This window comes from Pezoporus occidentalis, unplaced genomic scaffold (genome assembly GCF_034315485.1).
Source record: "Pezoporus occidentalis ecotype Australia unplaced genomic scaffold, CSIRO_AGI_Poc_V1 ctg291, whole genome shotgun sequence".
Taxonomy (NCBI): domain Eukaryota; kingdom Metazoa; phylum Chordata; class Aves; order Psittaciformes; family Psittacidae; genus Pezoporus; species Pezoporus occidentalis.
Window position 1 is genome coordinate 224,692 of NW_026914841.1, and position 14,600 is coordinate 239,291.

The following is a 14,600-nucleotide window of genomic DNA, read 5'->3' on the forward strand; positions in this document are numbered from 1 at the left end:
GGTAGCCCAGCCATTGGGGTCCCCTTGCCCCTGCCCCCAGCCCAGCACACCAGGCTCCGAAAGGCTCTTTACTGTGCGGCCATGGCCTCAGCAGCATTTGGCACATTTACAAAAGAGACTGAAAAGGGGGATGGCAGCACAGTGCTGCAGGGACAGGGGTGCCTGGCAGAAACATGCAGTTCCCAGGGCAGCGGGGCTGGCTGCGCTGGGCTGTGGGGGCTCCCAAAGCAGAGGGGCACCCCAGTCCAGTCTCGCCCCCATCCTGCCTGCCTGGCCGTGGGGAAATCCTGGCTCACTCCGTAATAAATTAATACAAATCACAGCAAGAGAAATATATACAAGGCAGGAGCCTCTGCCCACAGTGGTGCTCTGGGCATGGGCTCCTACCCTGGCCTGCCCCGGCCTGAGGCTCGGCCCAACCCCAGGGCCCCCCGACCACTATAAAATCCAGTCGCCAGCAAAACAGCGACGGCCTCTGATGCTGCAGGGGTCCTCACATCCCTGAGGCAGCCCAGCCTCTGCCCAAAGGCTGGATCCAGTGTCTTGTCCTCCCATCAAAATATTTTCAGGTGGGATGCATGCGGTGCACCCCGCCAGCACAGCTCCTGTTGAACAGGCATCACTTGCCAGCATCACCCTTGGGATGCAGGCTCTGCCCAGGACTACCCCAGTCCAGCTTGGGAAAAGTGGGGTAGGCAAGCTGCTCTGGTGGGCAGGGAGCATGGTTAGGGCAGGGGGACTTTCTGAGGAGGCAGGTTTTAGGAAGCACTGCCTGGGAGCTGTTCTCAGGGACAGGGTGGGACAGGTGCACATGCTCAGGGGAGTCTCTGCAGGAAAGGGCTGAGGGACCTGCTCTTGGAAGAAGGGACATGGGGCACAGGCACTTGGGGAGTTGCTGGGGGGTGCAATGGGGTAGGGGCAGGCATGGGGAGCTGCTCTAGGAGAAGGGGGGCTCAAATATGGGGAGGGCAACGTTGGGATGGAGGATGATTGGGCCCAGGCCGTGAGGAAACACACACAACAGCGGTGGCTCAAGGACTCTCTGCCCCTGTAGAGCCACTTGCACCGCTCATCCATAGATGCTCGTGTCCCCAGTCCTTGGGCTAAGTTCCTGCTAGCGGGCTCCCCCAGCACCTCCAGGCCCCGCAGGCAGCCAGGGTTTGCCAAGCCAAGTCCCACGTGTCCCCAGGAAGGGTCTCCATCTGCAGCCCCAAGCTGCGTGTGGCCGCCTGGGGCCAAGGGCACAGCCCCACCTGTCCCAGGGGTCTGTCAGAGCAGGCTGGGGTGCTGGTGTCACTCGAGGTCACTGGGTTGGCTTATACCCTCACAGCTGGGCCAGAGCCCGTGGTGAGGGGCACGGTGGAACTGCAGTCATAGTCCAGGTCCACCACGGCATGCGAGCTGGTGATGAGGCTGTTCAGGGATGGACCCGTCTGCCGCTCTCGGAAACTCTGGATGTAGCTCTGCTTGAGAAGGGAGACAGATAGTGAAGGGGGCTCTGCTCCTGGCCCACTCCATCAACCCCACCCTAAGTTCTGCAGCAGCACCCTCCCAAACCAGCCCTGTGTGATCCTACCCAGCACTAAGGCCCTCCAGGGACTGGCCACAGCAGGATGCACAGACCCATCCCTTCCCTGGGTGCACACTTTGCACCTCACCCACTGCCTGTTTCTACTGTGCTGCAGGGCTTTTGGCCACCAATTTACATTTGCTTGCAAAGGGTGAAGTGCTCTGTGGCAGGCACGTCCCAGCTCAGCCCCTCCAGAGCTGCCCAGTCCCTGGGACGCTCCAGGGATGGTCTTGTCTCAAGGAGCTCAGATGCCGGCTGATGCCAGGACACCTCTCCCCTCTCCATGCCCCGGCCCACCCACAGGGAGAAGGAAGGGCCACAGAGGCCGGGGGAGATCTCTACCCTGGATGCGGGACTCACAGGGGAGAGCACGTCCCCATCGAAGCGGCGCACAGGGTTGGGTTTGCGGCGGTAGGCAGGCTCAGGTGGGTGGGCTTTGTGCTGGTGCGGCGGTGGGTGGTGAGGTCTCCGCTTCTTCTTCTTTTCCTTTCGGTCCTCTCGTTGCTTGATGCGCATCAGCTGCACGCGGCGCTGCTGCCGGCTGATGATCACTGCAGGGCAGAGGGGCCTATGAGCACTGAGGAGTGCAGCCTAACCAGCCCCACACCCAAACCAGCCCCAGCTTTTCAATCCCATTGAGTGCTAGGCTCCTGTAGAGTTCAAAAACCCTTATCTGTGCATGCAAACCAGGTACTGGGAACCTCCACCTTGGTCCCCAGGCCCCCAGTTCCTGCACCCTCCCCATGCCACATCCATCTCCCCAGCCCCCACAAACCTTCTGTGTGGGAATAGCCCTCAGCTGTGACCTTCCACTGGACCAGGACGCCCAGCATGGTGAGGAGTGGCCAGATGCCCAGGATGACCCAGCTGTACCAGCACACAGGGCGAGCAGGAGCCACCTTGATGCGTTCGTAGATGTATTGCACCAGGAGGAAGAGCTCGATGAAGTAGTCAACAGTGACAGTCATGATGGCACTGCCGAAGACGGCGGTGGAGAGGGTGGTGAAGAAGCGTTGCCACTGCAGAGTGAGGACGGCAAAGAGCATCCCCACACCCAGGAGCAGTGCGATGGGGATCCACACTGTTGGTGGGTGGTAGAACTGCTCCATTACCACCAGTGTGGCCACTGCCAGCAGCAGCCCCAGGAGTAGCCCCACCATGAAGAGGCCGACACTGCGCACCAGCATGGTGACCAGCCCGCACAGCACCCCAATGCCCAGCCCAATGCCCACTGAGGCCTCCACACTCAGTTGTGTGTCCAGCACCCGCTCCTTGTAGCACAGCATGAAGATGATGATGGAGCCAAACATCAGCCCTGTCAGGAACATGACAGCCTTGAAACAGCGGTAGCCTGTGGAGAGACCATCATAGTCAGGGGGTGGACGTCCACCACCCCCCCAACTCCCTCCTGCCCTTCTCCCCATTTGCCCGACTAGCTGCCAGGCTAGCCCAGCTCACCGAAGAAGCAGTAGATGATGCCGAAGAGGCAGCACATGGCACACACCACAGAGGGCACCACCTGGTAGCGACGCTCGATTTCCTGCTGGCAGCTGTGCCCCCACTCCTGGCCCGGCTCATGTGGCAGCAGCTTGAACCGCAGTGTCTGCACAGTTGCAGTCATGGCTCTGGGGACTCCCGGAAGAGGCATCAAAATCTCCACTCCTGCCCCATGGCTCGCCTGCAAAACTGCACGCCAGCACCTGCCCCAGCTGATGAGAGAGAGGGAGAAGGGAATTAGAGGCACTGCTGGCAAGTGCACAACAGTGATACCCACCATTCAGCAAAGAGCCACAAGAAAACCTGCTCCGGCCCCTTGCTACCAGGCTGGGAAGGAAGGTAATGGGGGCACCTAATCTGTATGGGCTGTGGTGATACAGATGTCACCCAATGGGTGGCTGCAGGGATGAACCGTCCCCAGGGAGCCCACACCCTCAGGGAGCTTCGCTGCCAGGATGCAGCACTTTATAATTTGTCTGCAGCTTCAATTTCCTGCCCCTGGCTCCCCAGTGCCCTTTCCCTGCTCGATTAAAGGGAGACGTACACTACCTAGTATTTTCTGCCTGTGAAGTAATTATGCTTGGTAATTAAGTCACCCCTCAGTCTTCTATTTTTATAGGCTAAACAGATTGAGCTCTTAAAGCTTGTACTCCAAGGCATTTTCTCCAATCCTCTAATCATATTTCTGGCTATTTTTCATCCCCACTCCAGCCTCCTAGTGTCCTTGTAAAAACAAATCAGGCCCCCAAACTGGATCCAGCAATGCCATGTCAACCCACAAGGAAAGGGTCATACCAGCCCTGGCTGTCGCTGCCCCTAACCCACAGGCTTACCCATACCACCCTTGCTGTACCAGGACACTGAGCAGGCGGTCACCACGCCCCCCGCAGTGCCTATGCAGACGGAGGGGTCATAATCCCCTGCAAAGACTGATCCAGCTCCAGTTTAAACCTAATTGCAGTGGCTGTCTGCCTGCTCCCACCTGGAGCCAGTTCCAGCATCTCTTTGCTCCCCGGTCCCTTTCCAGGTTCAGCTGACTTAGGATGGATTTATTGTCACTGGTTGTCTTGGAGCTAGCAGCAGTCCTTGCCAGTGCCACATTAAAACAGCTGGCTCAGGATGGCTCACAAAATCAGGGAAGAGGGCCGAGGCATCAGTCATGACTCCCTATTGCCCAGCACCTCAATGCCATGCAGGCCAGGCTCCACCGCCACTTCTACTCCCACCACCGGCCTCCTTCCTTCCTCTGGCTGGGAAGGACACACCAGCCAGGGCAAATCCCCCTGAAGAGCAGTGCCTAATCCCAGGGAAGCAGGCAGGCAGGGAGCAGGCAGCTGAGCTCTGGGCCCCTGCCTGAGCCCCCAGAGGGACGCTAAGCAGGATTGGACTTTAAACACAAAGCGCAGGAGCAACGCACCAACCCCAGCTGCCCTTGGGACGGGTGATGCTATGAGGTGAAAGTGGGGTTCTGTTGGCCAGCTGTGCCCAGCAGGCCAGGATGGGGCATCATACGGCTGGTTGGCCAGTGTGGGCATGGAATGGCACAGCTCGGAACACCAGCAGAGCAGCGAGAGGGCAGCGAGTGCTGGTCCCTGCCCCACAACCCACGCCAGGCAGGGGCCAGGGCAGCAGGAAGGGTCGCCTGGGAAAACCCGTCTCCGGCAGGGCTGCAGGCAGCGTTGAAGGCAGCGTTGCAGGCAGCTCCCGGCGCCCATTGGCGCGGGCACTGTTGCTAGGGGAGCCCAGCGCCTGCTCATTGGCGCCGGGACTTGCCCACCTGCTGCCGCTCTCCCCGCAGCCCCAGGCTCCCGCCGCGGCTCACCCCGGGCCCCCCGCCCTTCCCTCCTTTCCCCTCCGTACTCCGAAGGGCCCAGCGTGGCGGGGACCCGGAAGCTGCGCCCGGGACACGGCACCGCAGCGATGCTTCCCTCCCCTCCCCTCCCTTCCCTTCCACTCTTCTCCCCTCCCCAGCGCCACCGCCCCCCGGCCAGCCCCGCTGTTCCCCGCCGGGATGCCGGGCCCCGGGCCGGCGGGGCGGGCGCGGCGTTGCTAAGCGACGGCCGCAAGGGCCGCCGGGGCGCGGGGCTGCTCCGCCCCTCTCTTTGTTCGGGGCGGGGGTCCCGGGGGCGCTCCGCCGGGCCCCGCACTCCCATCCCGGGCCCTGCGCCCTCTCCCCAAGCCGCGGGGCTGGGGGGAAGCCGGGAGCCCGGTGCTCGAGCCTCTCCCCAGAGGGGGCGGGGCGCGCCCCCCGCCTGCCGCACCCCCCCCGTGCTGCCCCACCGTCTGCGGCCCTGCCCCGCCCGCTCCCACCTGCACTCCCGGCCCCGCAGCGGCGGCGGCACCGCGGCACCCGGCGCTCCCGGTCCCGGTCCCGGTCCCGGTCCCCGCGCATGCTGGCGGCGCGGCCCGCCGCGCGGTGCTGAGCGGACAGCTCCGTCTTACGTCACCGCGTAGCGTCACCACGACGGCCCGGGGGCCGGGACTTCGTCGGGGGCGGGGCGTGCGGCGGGAGTGAGGCGCACGTGCCGTGGGGTGCGCGTGTCCCGGTGGCGGTGCTGGGACGCAGCGGCCGTGCAGTGTGAGAGGGGCACATAGAGGGGCTGCCCCCTCCTCTGCGAGAGGCCTGGAGATGCAGGCATGGCGGGTAGGTGGGGCGCGGGGGTGCTCTGCAGGGCTCCTTAGAGCTGGCACCTCCCGGACCCCCCGGAAATCCTGGCAGGGAGAAGTCTCTTGGCAGGAGCGACCGTTCCCCTGGCAGCCCCTTCCCAGCCCCACGCCAGTGCTGCCGGGGAGACAAAGGCAGGAGCTGCAGCTGGCGGGGGACTGAGAAGGGGCTGCCGGAGGAACGGCACTGCTGCTTCCCTACGGGATCTCCTGAGGACGCCACGGGGACCCTGGGGGAGGTGTTGGCTTTGCATTCAGCTCCATCTCCATGCAGTTCCCGTGAGCGCAGAGGCTTATTTCTGAAAACTTAAGTACTTTCTTTGACCTGCACCTCTACTTAAATACAAGCTCAGATCAAGAGAGTTGTTTCAGAATGAAACCTCTCTTATTACTAGTGTAAAGTCACGTGGGTTTGTATAAGGTGACTAATATTCAGTGTTCCAACCCATAAAAGAAAAATAAGTATTTCTAACACGTTTGCACACAGAAAACAGGCAACTTTGGTTGTTTATGATTGTGCCTGCTTTTGTCCATGGAAAATTTCTGCTCATGTATTTCTTCTGCATCCTTTCCCTTCTGGCATCAATTCATCCCACCACGTTCCCTCTGTTTCTAGTTTTTATATGTCCTTCATTAAGCTGCCATCCACGTGACTGCCTTTGCCTATTGCTTGTCTTGGTCTATTCAGGAGAAAAAGGCCTATGAAAATGAGCCGAGCTTGGATGATGGTCCTGTATCTCTGGGGGTTGGGATGCTGCCAACCGCTTCCTGATGAAAACAGGCTGTGTTGTTCCAGAAAATGAAAGAGACCCTGGAGCCAAGCGGGCTTCCGCCTGCCCTCGGTGCCCTGCCGTGCTCTGTGGCCACTGCTCCCAGGGAAGGCAGGCTGTGTTTTATGGAAAGGGTGGGATGGGCTCCCCAGCAGCCAGAGACTATCCAGAGCACTTGAGAGACCCCAACGGCTGCGAGGCTGCTAGAAATGGAGCCACGAGCTGGGAATGGGCAGAAAGGCCGAGTCCTCTTCCTTGTCCTTATTCAGTAATGCCTGGCGCCGAGCAGCCATGTAAGGCTGCTGGCCTTGCAGCTTCTGGACTGGATCATTCCAGTGCTCTTTGTGTGTGGAAAACTCCACTTGGAGCCGGTTCCTACAGCTCTGTCTGCCTGGGGCTCTTAGGCGGCTGGCGGCAGAGTGGCTGTGTGCTGCAGACAGCTCATAGTGGGACAGTGACCCGGCCCCATCTGTCTGAGCCCACTTCATTAGCCCTGTTTTGGGTTACAGGTTAAGGGTCCCGGCCGCTGGGATCTCCTGCTGCTCTGCCACCCTCCTCCTGCCTGGCACAGTGCACCACTCTGCGCCCAGAGGTCTCCCAGCCACCCCTCGCTCTCCTGCATGCCCGCTTCCCGGGCACCCGGCGTGCCCAGCCACCTTCAGCAGTCCGTGGCTGTGCTTTGCCACTCGGAGTGTCAGAGACAGCCACCTCCCCCCCCCACCGCCCCCGACCACTGGTGGTCTCCTGGGGACACCCAGGTCCCGTCTGTGCTTTTTGGAAGACCTCCGGGGCAGCGATTTGAGAACGGGGCGCTTCAAGACCACCACGAATGCTCCTGCCCGGCGGCACCCGCCCGCGTAAATCCGCCTTTTAAGCCGGCTCAGGCGCCATGTCCCGGCCGGCGGACGTGCCTTGTGCCTCCCGAGCCGGAGGCCGCTCTCTCAGCGGGCAGCCAGGCCGGTGCCGGGCACCGAGCACCCCGTGGCGAAGCCTCGTGGGCCTTGGAGAGGAGCCCCTACCCGAGAGTCCCGCATCCCCGCCCGGTCCCGTAGGGGAGCGCGGCGAAGGGGTGCCGGGGGGAGGGGGAGGTAGGGGGCAGTCCGCGCGGTCTCCTAGCAACCCTCACACCGCCCCCCGCCCCGCGCCGCTTCTTCCCCCCACCGCCCCGTGACGCGGCGGTGAGAGCGCGGTCCATTGGTTGGGGCTGGGCCGCCCGCGGTGACGCGCGGCGGGGTGGGGTGGGGCCAGGGGGTGACACGTCGGACGGCGGCGCCGCCAGCGGGAGCGGCCGCCGGAGCCGCCTCCGGTCCTGTCCCGTCCCGGCCATGCGGCTGTCGCTGGTGCTGTCGGTGCTGCGGCCCGCTGGGCCCGTGGCCATCGGCGTTTCGCTGGGCTTCACCCTCAGCCTGCTCAGCGTCACCTGGGTGGAGGAGCCTTGCGGGCCGCCGCCGCACACCGCCGACTACCCGCGCCCCGACGGCGGCCCCGCGCCGGCCCCCGGCCCCGGCCACACCAACGGCAACGCGGCGCGCAGGCCCAACGCCGTGCCCGCCGGGCTGGGCGCCGACAGCTGGGAGCCCCGCGTCGTGCCCTACCGCCCGCCCAGCCCCGGCAGGGCCGCCAAGAAGGCCGTCAGGTGCGGGGAGCCGGGCCGGGCTGGGGGAGCTGGGCCGCCGGCGCCGGTCGGGTTTAGGTGGGAGTAGCTGCGGCAGAGCCCGGGGTGCCCAGGTGGCGGGTATGTGCTGGCCGGGCCGGTGCTGGGGGGCCTGTCTGCCTGCCTGCTGGGGAGCTTTGAATGTGACCCGGGGATGTGCTTTCCCACACCCTGCAGCCACCCAGGGCTGCGGCATGATTTCCCCCCCTGCAAGCCCTTTTCCCTGCTGCTTCCCTTTCTCCCCTCCGCTTCCCGCTTCTCCTTATCCCTTCCATTCCTGTCTGGAAGAGCTTCATGCCCCCACTGCTGTCTGTTGTGCAGAGGTTGCCTCTGCTATGCAGAGGGCGTGTCCCAATCATGCCGGCCCTATCAGGGTCCCCTTTCGCGGTGGCATATCCACACCCAGCGCTGCAAACTGCAGCGTGCTCTGGGGCCGGCTGCAGCCTGTCCTGGCACCCCCGGGATGACGGGGAGCAGGGAGTAGGGAGTGAAAGGGCCTCCTTGTCCCAGCGAGGCGGTGGGTGGACGGATGCAGGGGGCTGAATGGGGCCAGTGTGTGCCAGGCGGAGGCTGGGGGCCGGGGTGGGGGGGGTCGCTTCCTGCCGCTGCGCCGGGCTGGGAGAATTAAACCTGAAAGTCATTGTGAGTGGGGCAGCTGGGGGCCGTGGTGGGGAGGGGGCACAGCTGGCCCCATGCAGACATCAGCGCTATCCCTGTTAGAGCTGGTGTGTGCAGCCCTGTTTCCTTCTTTAGCTGTGCTCAGCCTTTTGCAAGCCTCTGGTTTGAGCTGGGCTGGCCAGCTCACAGGAAGAGAGGGTCCCCCATGGTCTCAGGTTGGGGGGAACCTCAGCAGAGCGCTTTGCTGTGGCCCTGGCCCAGACATAGTTGCAGCCGGGGCTGTTGAGGTGATGTCTTGTGTGTGTGGTGAAGTCTGGGAGGGTTTCTGCAGGGTAGACAAGGTCAGTACTGTTGGGGAGGATGGGGCGGTGCAGGCTGAGGTGGGGTGCAGTGCTCTGGGGCCAGATATTCTCTCCCTCCTGCAGGACCAGGTATATTAGCACAGAGCTGGGGATGCGGCAGCGGCTCTTCGTGGGTGTGCTGACCTCCAAGAGCACGCTGAACACGCTCGGGGTGGCTGTCAACCGCACGCTGGCCCACCGCCTGGAGCGCCTGGTGTACTTCACTGGCACACGAGGCCGCAAGGTGCCCCATGGCATGACAGTGGTGACGCACAGTGACGAGCGGCCCATCTGGAACATGTACCAGACCATCAGGTACCTTCTGGACCACTATGTAAATGACTTCGACTGGTTCTTCCTGGTGCAGGATGACACCTACACGGAGGCACATCGCATCAGCCACTTGGTTGCTCACCTCAGCATCGACACCCACCTCTACCTGGGTCGCCCCGAGGAGTTCATTGGTGGGGACACTGAGGGACGCTACTGCTATGGGGGCTTTGGCTACCTGCTTTCCCGCAGCCTCCTCCTGCTCTTGCAGCAGCATCTGGAGAGTTGCCGCAATGACATCCTAAGCGCTCGGCCAGATGAGTGGCTTGGCCGCTGCATCATTGACTACACAGCCATCAACTGTGCCGACGAGCACGAGGTAGGTCCTGCAGTGGAGATGGCCTTTGAGAGCCTGGTTCTGGCTCAGTGTGTTTGCCTACCTCTCTGGGGGCTCCTAAGTTCTGGGGGTACCAGCCCTTGCATCCTTTTGTCCTTTGAGCTTGCTGTACTGGCAGCTGGCCGTGACTCATATCTTCTGGCTGCAGGGCCTGCGTTACCAGTATTTTGAGCTGGGGAAGAATGCAGACCCCGAGCGGGAGATCGACCTCCGTTTCCAGAGCGCCTTCACTGTCCACCCTGTGCTGGATCCTCTCCAGATGTACCGGCTGCACAAGTATTTTGCTCAGGTGGAGCTTGAGAGGACATACCAGGAGATCCAGCAGCTCCAGGTGAGACCTGGCTTGGCTGGGAGGGTCTGGGCATTTCTGGTCATCCCTGTGGGCTTTATGGTTGCTCTGTGTCACCTCTCTCCTCTGAGGTTTCCTCACCTGGACCTGCTGTAGGATGGGATCAGCTGAGCCTGTGTGGTTGCAGGGGCAGTGGTGCTGACTGGAGGGAAGCTTTGGACTTGGATGGGTCCTGGAGCTACAGTGGTGGTTCAGGGTGAATGGAGCCAGCAGGATGCTGAGGTCTGCTAGCAAAAGCCAGGCAGGGTGGGAGAGGGCACAGATCCTACCAGTGGAGGTGGTGTGCTATATTTAGGGTGTTGTTCAGAGCAAACCTGAGGTGCTGGACAGGAGTCAGGCTGAAGGCAGAGTAGTTCTGGCACTGCTTTTTGGGCCAGGAGTGGCTGATCTCCGAGTATCAGAAGTCACCTTGCCTGCAGCCAGAGCTGGAAGACTGCTTGCACCCGCCTTGGCTCTCACTCCTCCTTCTCTCCTCTTGCAGCAGGAGATCCAGAATGCCAGCAGCCTGTCTGCCGATGGGGACCACATTGCCACGTGGCCTGTTGGCATCCCACCCCCTTTCCAGCCCAAAACCCGCTTTGAGGTGCTGCGCTGGGACTACTTCACAGAGGAGCAGGTGTTTGCCTGTGTGGACGGCTCCCCCAAGTGCGAGCTGCGTGGTGTAGATCTGGCAGACGTGGCTGATGTGGTGGCCACAGCCATGGATGAGCTGAACCGCAAGTACCAGCCAGTGCTCCATGTCCGCAAGCAGCAGCTGGTGAACGGGTACCGGCGCTTTGACCCCACGCGTGGCATGGAGTACACGCTAGACCTCCAGGTGGAGGTCGTCACTCAGAAGGGGCACAGCCGCTCTGTCACCAAGCGTGTGCACCTGGTGCGGCCCCTAAGCGAAGTGGAGATCATCCCCATGCCCTATGTGACAGAGGCCAGCCGCATCAATGTCATCCTGCCGCTGACAGCCCACGACCGGGACTATGCTGCCCGCTTTCTGGAGACATACGCAGCGGCCGCCTTTGAGAGCAGCGAGAATGCGGTGCTCACCTTCCTCTTTATCTATGACCCCTTTGAGGCCCAGCAGGTCACCGAGAATGACATCTTTGCGCCTGTGAAGGCACAGATCACAGAGTATGAGCGCAAGTATGCAGAGGTGAAGATCCCATGGATCAGTGTTAAGACAGATGCACCCTCCCAAATCAAGGTCATGGATATCATCTCCAAGAAGCATCCTGTGGACACGCTGTTCTTTCTGGCTGGTGTGGGGACAGAGGTCACTGTTGACTTCCTGAACCGCTGCCGGATGAACACCATCAACAACTGGCAGGTCTTCTTCCCCATCCACTTCCAGGGCTACAATCCTGCCATCGCTTACCACAACCAGGTACCGCCCTCCACGCTGGACCTGCAGCGGGAGACAGGGCGCTTTGACCGTGATGTCTTCCATGAAGCCTGCTTCTACAATGCTGACTACATGGCAGCACGCACCCGCATGGCGGGTGATGTGCAAGAGAACGAGGACATCCTGGAGACCCTGGACATTTATGACATGTTCATCAAGTACTCCAACCTCCACGTCTTCCGGGCTGTGGAGCCTGCCCTGCTGCAGCACTACCGGCACCAGGCCTGCAACCCCCGGCTCAGTGAGGAGATCTACCACCGCTGTGTGCAGAGCAGCTTGGAGGGCATAGGCTCTCGCTCCCAGCTGGCCATGGTGCTCTTCGAGCAGGAGCAGGGGAACAGCACTTGAACCCCATGGTGCAGAGGAACTGGCCTTGTCCTGCTGTGCCCACGAACCTCTTCTGCTCAAATCTGTCTTCCTCTTCCCAGTGGCTGCAGGGATTGTTGGTGCCTGAGCTCATGACTAGCTCCTCTGGGGCTGCCCAGGCCGGGGTCTGCCAGTCTGGGGTCCTTCTGGAGTGGCCATGGCTGTGCAGACCCCGGGGGGAAGTGGGGTCAGCATTGCTGAGCTGTGAGTTGTCATGCCTGGCTTCTCACCCCAGAGCTGCTGTCCACCAGCCCCATCCCTCTGTCCTGCCCCTGCTGCTCAGTGGGGTGGCGAGGGGCTGCCCTGTCCCTTGCTGTCCCCAGGCAACAGGGTCACACAGATCCTAAGGCCCCCCTGCTGCAGGACCATGACTGCTGTGGGGATGGGGTGATCCCTCATGGTTTCACCAGTGTCCTCGGACAGGGCTGTGCCCTTTGCTTCCTCAGAGCATCAGCCTTGTAGTGCAGGGAGGGACATGTCTCTGCACCTGCCACAGGCTTGGACAGTGGGATGGGGCACATCCCACCCCAAAAGAGCAATAAGGAGATTGGTCTTGGGGTTTTGCCACTTGGCAACAAGCCGGAGCACTCCCAGCTGGTCAGGGTGGGGAGTACTTGGCACCCAGGGCCAGTGGGTGCAGGGGATGCCAGAGGGGATCCTGCTGTATTCACATACTGTGAGCTGCTCCCCATGGGAACCATGACCCAGGCCGTTTTGGCCTTCGCAATGTCAATAGGACGTCGGAGGTCGCAGCTCTCAGACAAGAGCTTCCCGACAGAGGTGGGAGCCCTCCCCACCATGGGGCTGCCCGTGGGGTCGGGGAACTCAGTGCCCGGCACTGGTGGGCACACCAGAGGGTTTGGCTGCGCATCTCCTAAGGAGAAAGCGACTGAGGAGCCACTGTCTCCTCCTGGTTTGTATTTAATAGTGGGGAGAGGAGGGGGGAGGGATGCATTTACACTAATAAAACAGAGAGATCAATGATTTGGTCCAGCTGATTCTTCCCTAGAGCTCTTCTGGGTGTCTGCTGTGTGGTGTTTGGTCCTGACTGCTTATACAAAATGTGGCTGCAGCTGGCCAGACCACTTTCATGCAGGGATGCTGCTTTCCACAAGCCACCTGCAGCATTCTCTGCCTGAGATGGGACATAACTGCCTTTACTTAGTGAGGCCAGGGGAAGCCCTTCTGCTTATGTCCAGGCTGGCAGGCACTAGGTCAAGCAGACAGCTTGAACCCCTGGGAGCTCACAGCAGGAATCCTGCACCTCCTCTGATGTCCGAAGTCCCTGAGGCTGTCATTACCTGCTACCAGTCACTGCAGCAGGATGCTGAGCCCCTTGCCATGGGAAGCCCTAGTGCCCATGTGCTGAGCTCTTGGCAATGCTGTGTCTTTCTGGTGCCATAAATTCATGGTCCCACTGACCAGGTTTCCAGCCCTCCTCAGCCCCAGCTGCAGGTGGAAAAGCACCACAGTGATAGGCTAAGGCAGTTGTGTGTCCTCCCACATGGGCTGTCACCATAACAGCCTTTGTGGGTTGCATATGGGTAATGGGGGATGACTGGCCTGTGTCAGAGCAGGCATCCTCCATTGGGGTTGGGTGCCCAAGTAGAGTGTGCTCTGCCCTCCAGCATTTGAGTTCAGCTATGAAGGAAGCTCTTGGACTAGAAACCACATCTGAGCACTATGTTGAATTGTTAGGGTTGGACCTAACCTTTGTGCATTGGCTTCACCATTTTTGGATCTCAGGGCTTCTCAGCATCTTGTGGTTTCCAGTTCTGGGTCAGGCAGAGCACCATGGTCCTGCCCCACACTGTTTCACCACCTACCACTACTATTTGCATTACAAGGATGGGGAGTGTGTCCTTGCCCATGCTGCCTGCTCCAGGCATGGTTTTCATGGCTCTGCATGTTCTTCCTTCCAGCCCTTTGGTTGTCACATTTTACTTGTTTGAGAAACACACGTATCAAAGAGACGTCCCCAAGAAGATTAACTGAACCTACTTGCTGTTAGTTATCAAGGCTGTTAGTGCTCGGTGAAATTCATGGAAAGCCCCTGGGCTGTGGGGCATACCTTCCCCGAAGACACCTCATTCATAGATTTCCTGCTCCAGTCTTCATATCCATTGAGTAGGAGCATGTACATCTAAATATAATTTTATTATATTTCAGGTGATAATCGTTAGCTTGCTCCAAGTATTTCTATTTTTGATCTCCCCCAAATGCATCCTTAATTCCCTTTAAATGCGAATCTGGGACAGAGGGAGAGAGGCAGATGCAGGTGGATTGCAGATACATTTCTCCTCTGAACAGCAGGCCTAGGATTTGGATGTGATTAGACATTAGAAGAGTATCCAAATGATAATAAAACAAACCAGCTTCAAATCAAGTTGGCTGCAAAAAGAAACCCAGAATTGTATTTAATTGTGGCAAGATGGTCTAGATGGAGTTGCTTTTGCCTCCTTATTGCTGTTTGCCCAGGCTGAGTTAGAACATTTGCATACTTAACATCCCCCCCTCCAATGTACACAGGAGCAAATGACAGTGCTTGTGGCACTTGCAGCACCATTATTGCTGCCTTTTAAAAGGAGCTGGCAGGGTTTGAAGCCGCTTTGGTGTTTGCCAGGTTATCTGCAATGCCAAAACTCAGGGGAAGGATGTGAAAACCTTTGGGAAGAGGTTTGGTGATAGGAGCAGGCTGACCTGCTTGG

At 60.3% G+C, this 14,600-nt stretch overlaps 2 protein-coding genes across 4 annotated transcripts; one reads left to right on the forward strand and one right to left on the reverse strand.

Annotated features, from left to right (window-relative positions):
* Positions 1-55: 55 nt before the first annotated feature.
* TMEM198 (transmembrane protein 198) lies at positions 56-5,528 on the reverse strand. Of its 3 annotated transcripts, none has more exons than XM_062626365.1 (5): positions 5,378-5,528; positions 3,029-3,279; positions 2,346-2,921; positions 1,913-2,121; positions 56-1,463 (listed from the first exon to the last, which is right to left on the reverse strand). In XM_062626365.1, exons 2-5 carry the CDS (start codon positions 3,216-3,218, stop codon positions 1,317-1,319), a joined length of 1,122 nt encoding a protein of 373 aa, XP_062482349.1. In that variant the 5' UTR covers positions 3,219-3,279; positions 5,378-5,528; the 3' UTR covers positions 56-1,316. The 3 variants fall into 3 exon arrangements, with proteins under 3 accessions (XP_062482349.1, XP_062482348.1, XP_062482350.1); XM_062626364.1 differs by lacking the exon at positions 5,378-5,528 and adding an exon at positions 4,928-4,946; XM_062626366.1 differs by lacking the exon at positions 5,378-5,528 and adding an exon at positions 4,928-4,944 and having other exon boundaries at positions 1,931-2,121.
* Positions 5,529-7,739: 2,211 nt separating this feature from the next.
* On the forward strand, positions 7,740-12,873 carry CHPF (chondroitin polymerizing factor). The gene is made up of 4 exons (XM_062626368.1): positions 7,740-8,137; positions 9,199-9,763; positions 9,930-10,112; positions 10,612-12,873. Exons 1-4 carry the CDS (start codon positions 7,827-7,829, stop codon positions 11,872-11,874), a joined length of 2,322 nt encoding a protein of 773 aa, XP_062482352.1. The 5' UTR covers positions 7,740-7,826; the 3' UTR covers positions 11,875-12,873.
* The last annotated feature ends 1,727 nt before the right edge of the window (positions 12,874-14,600 follow it).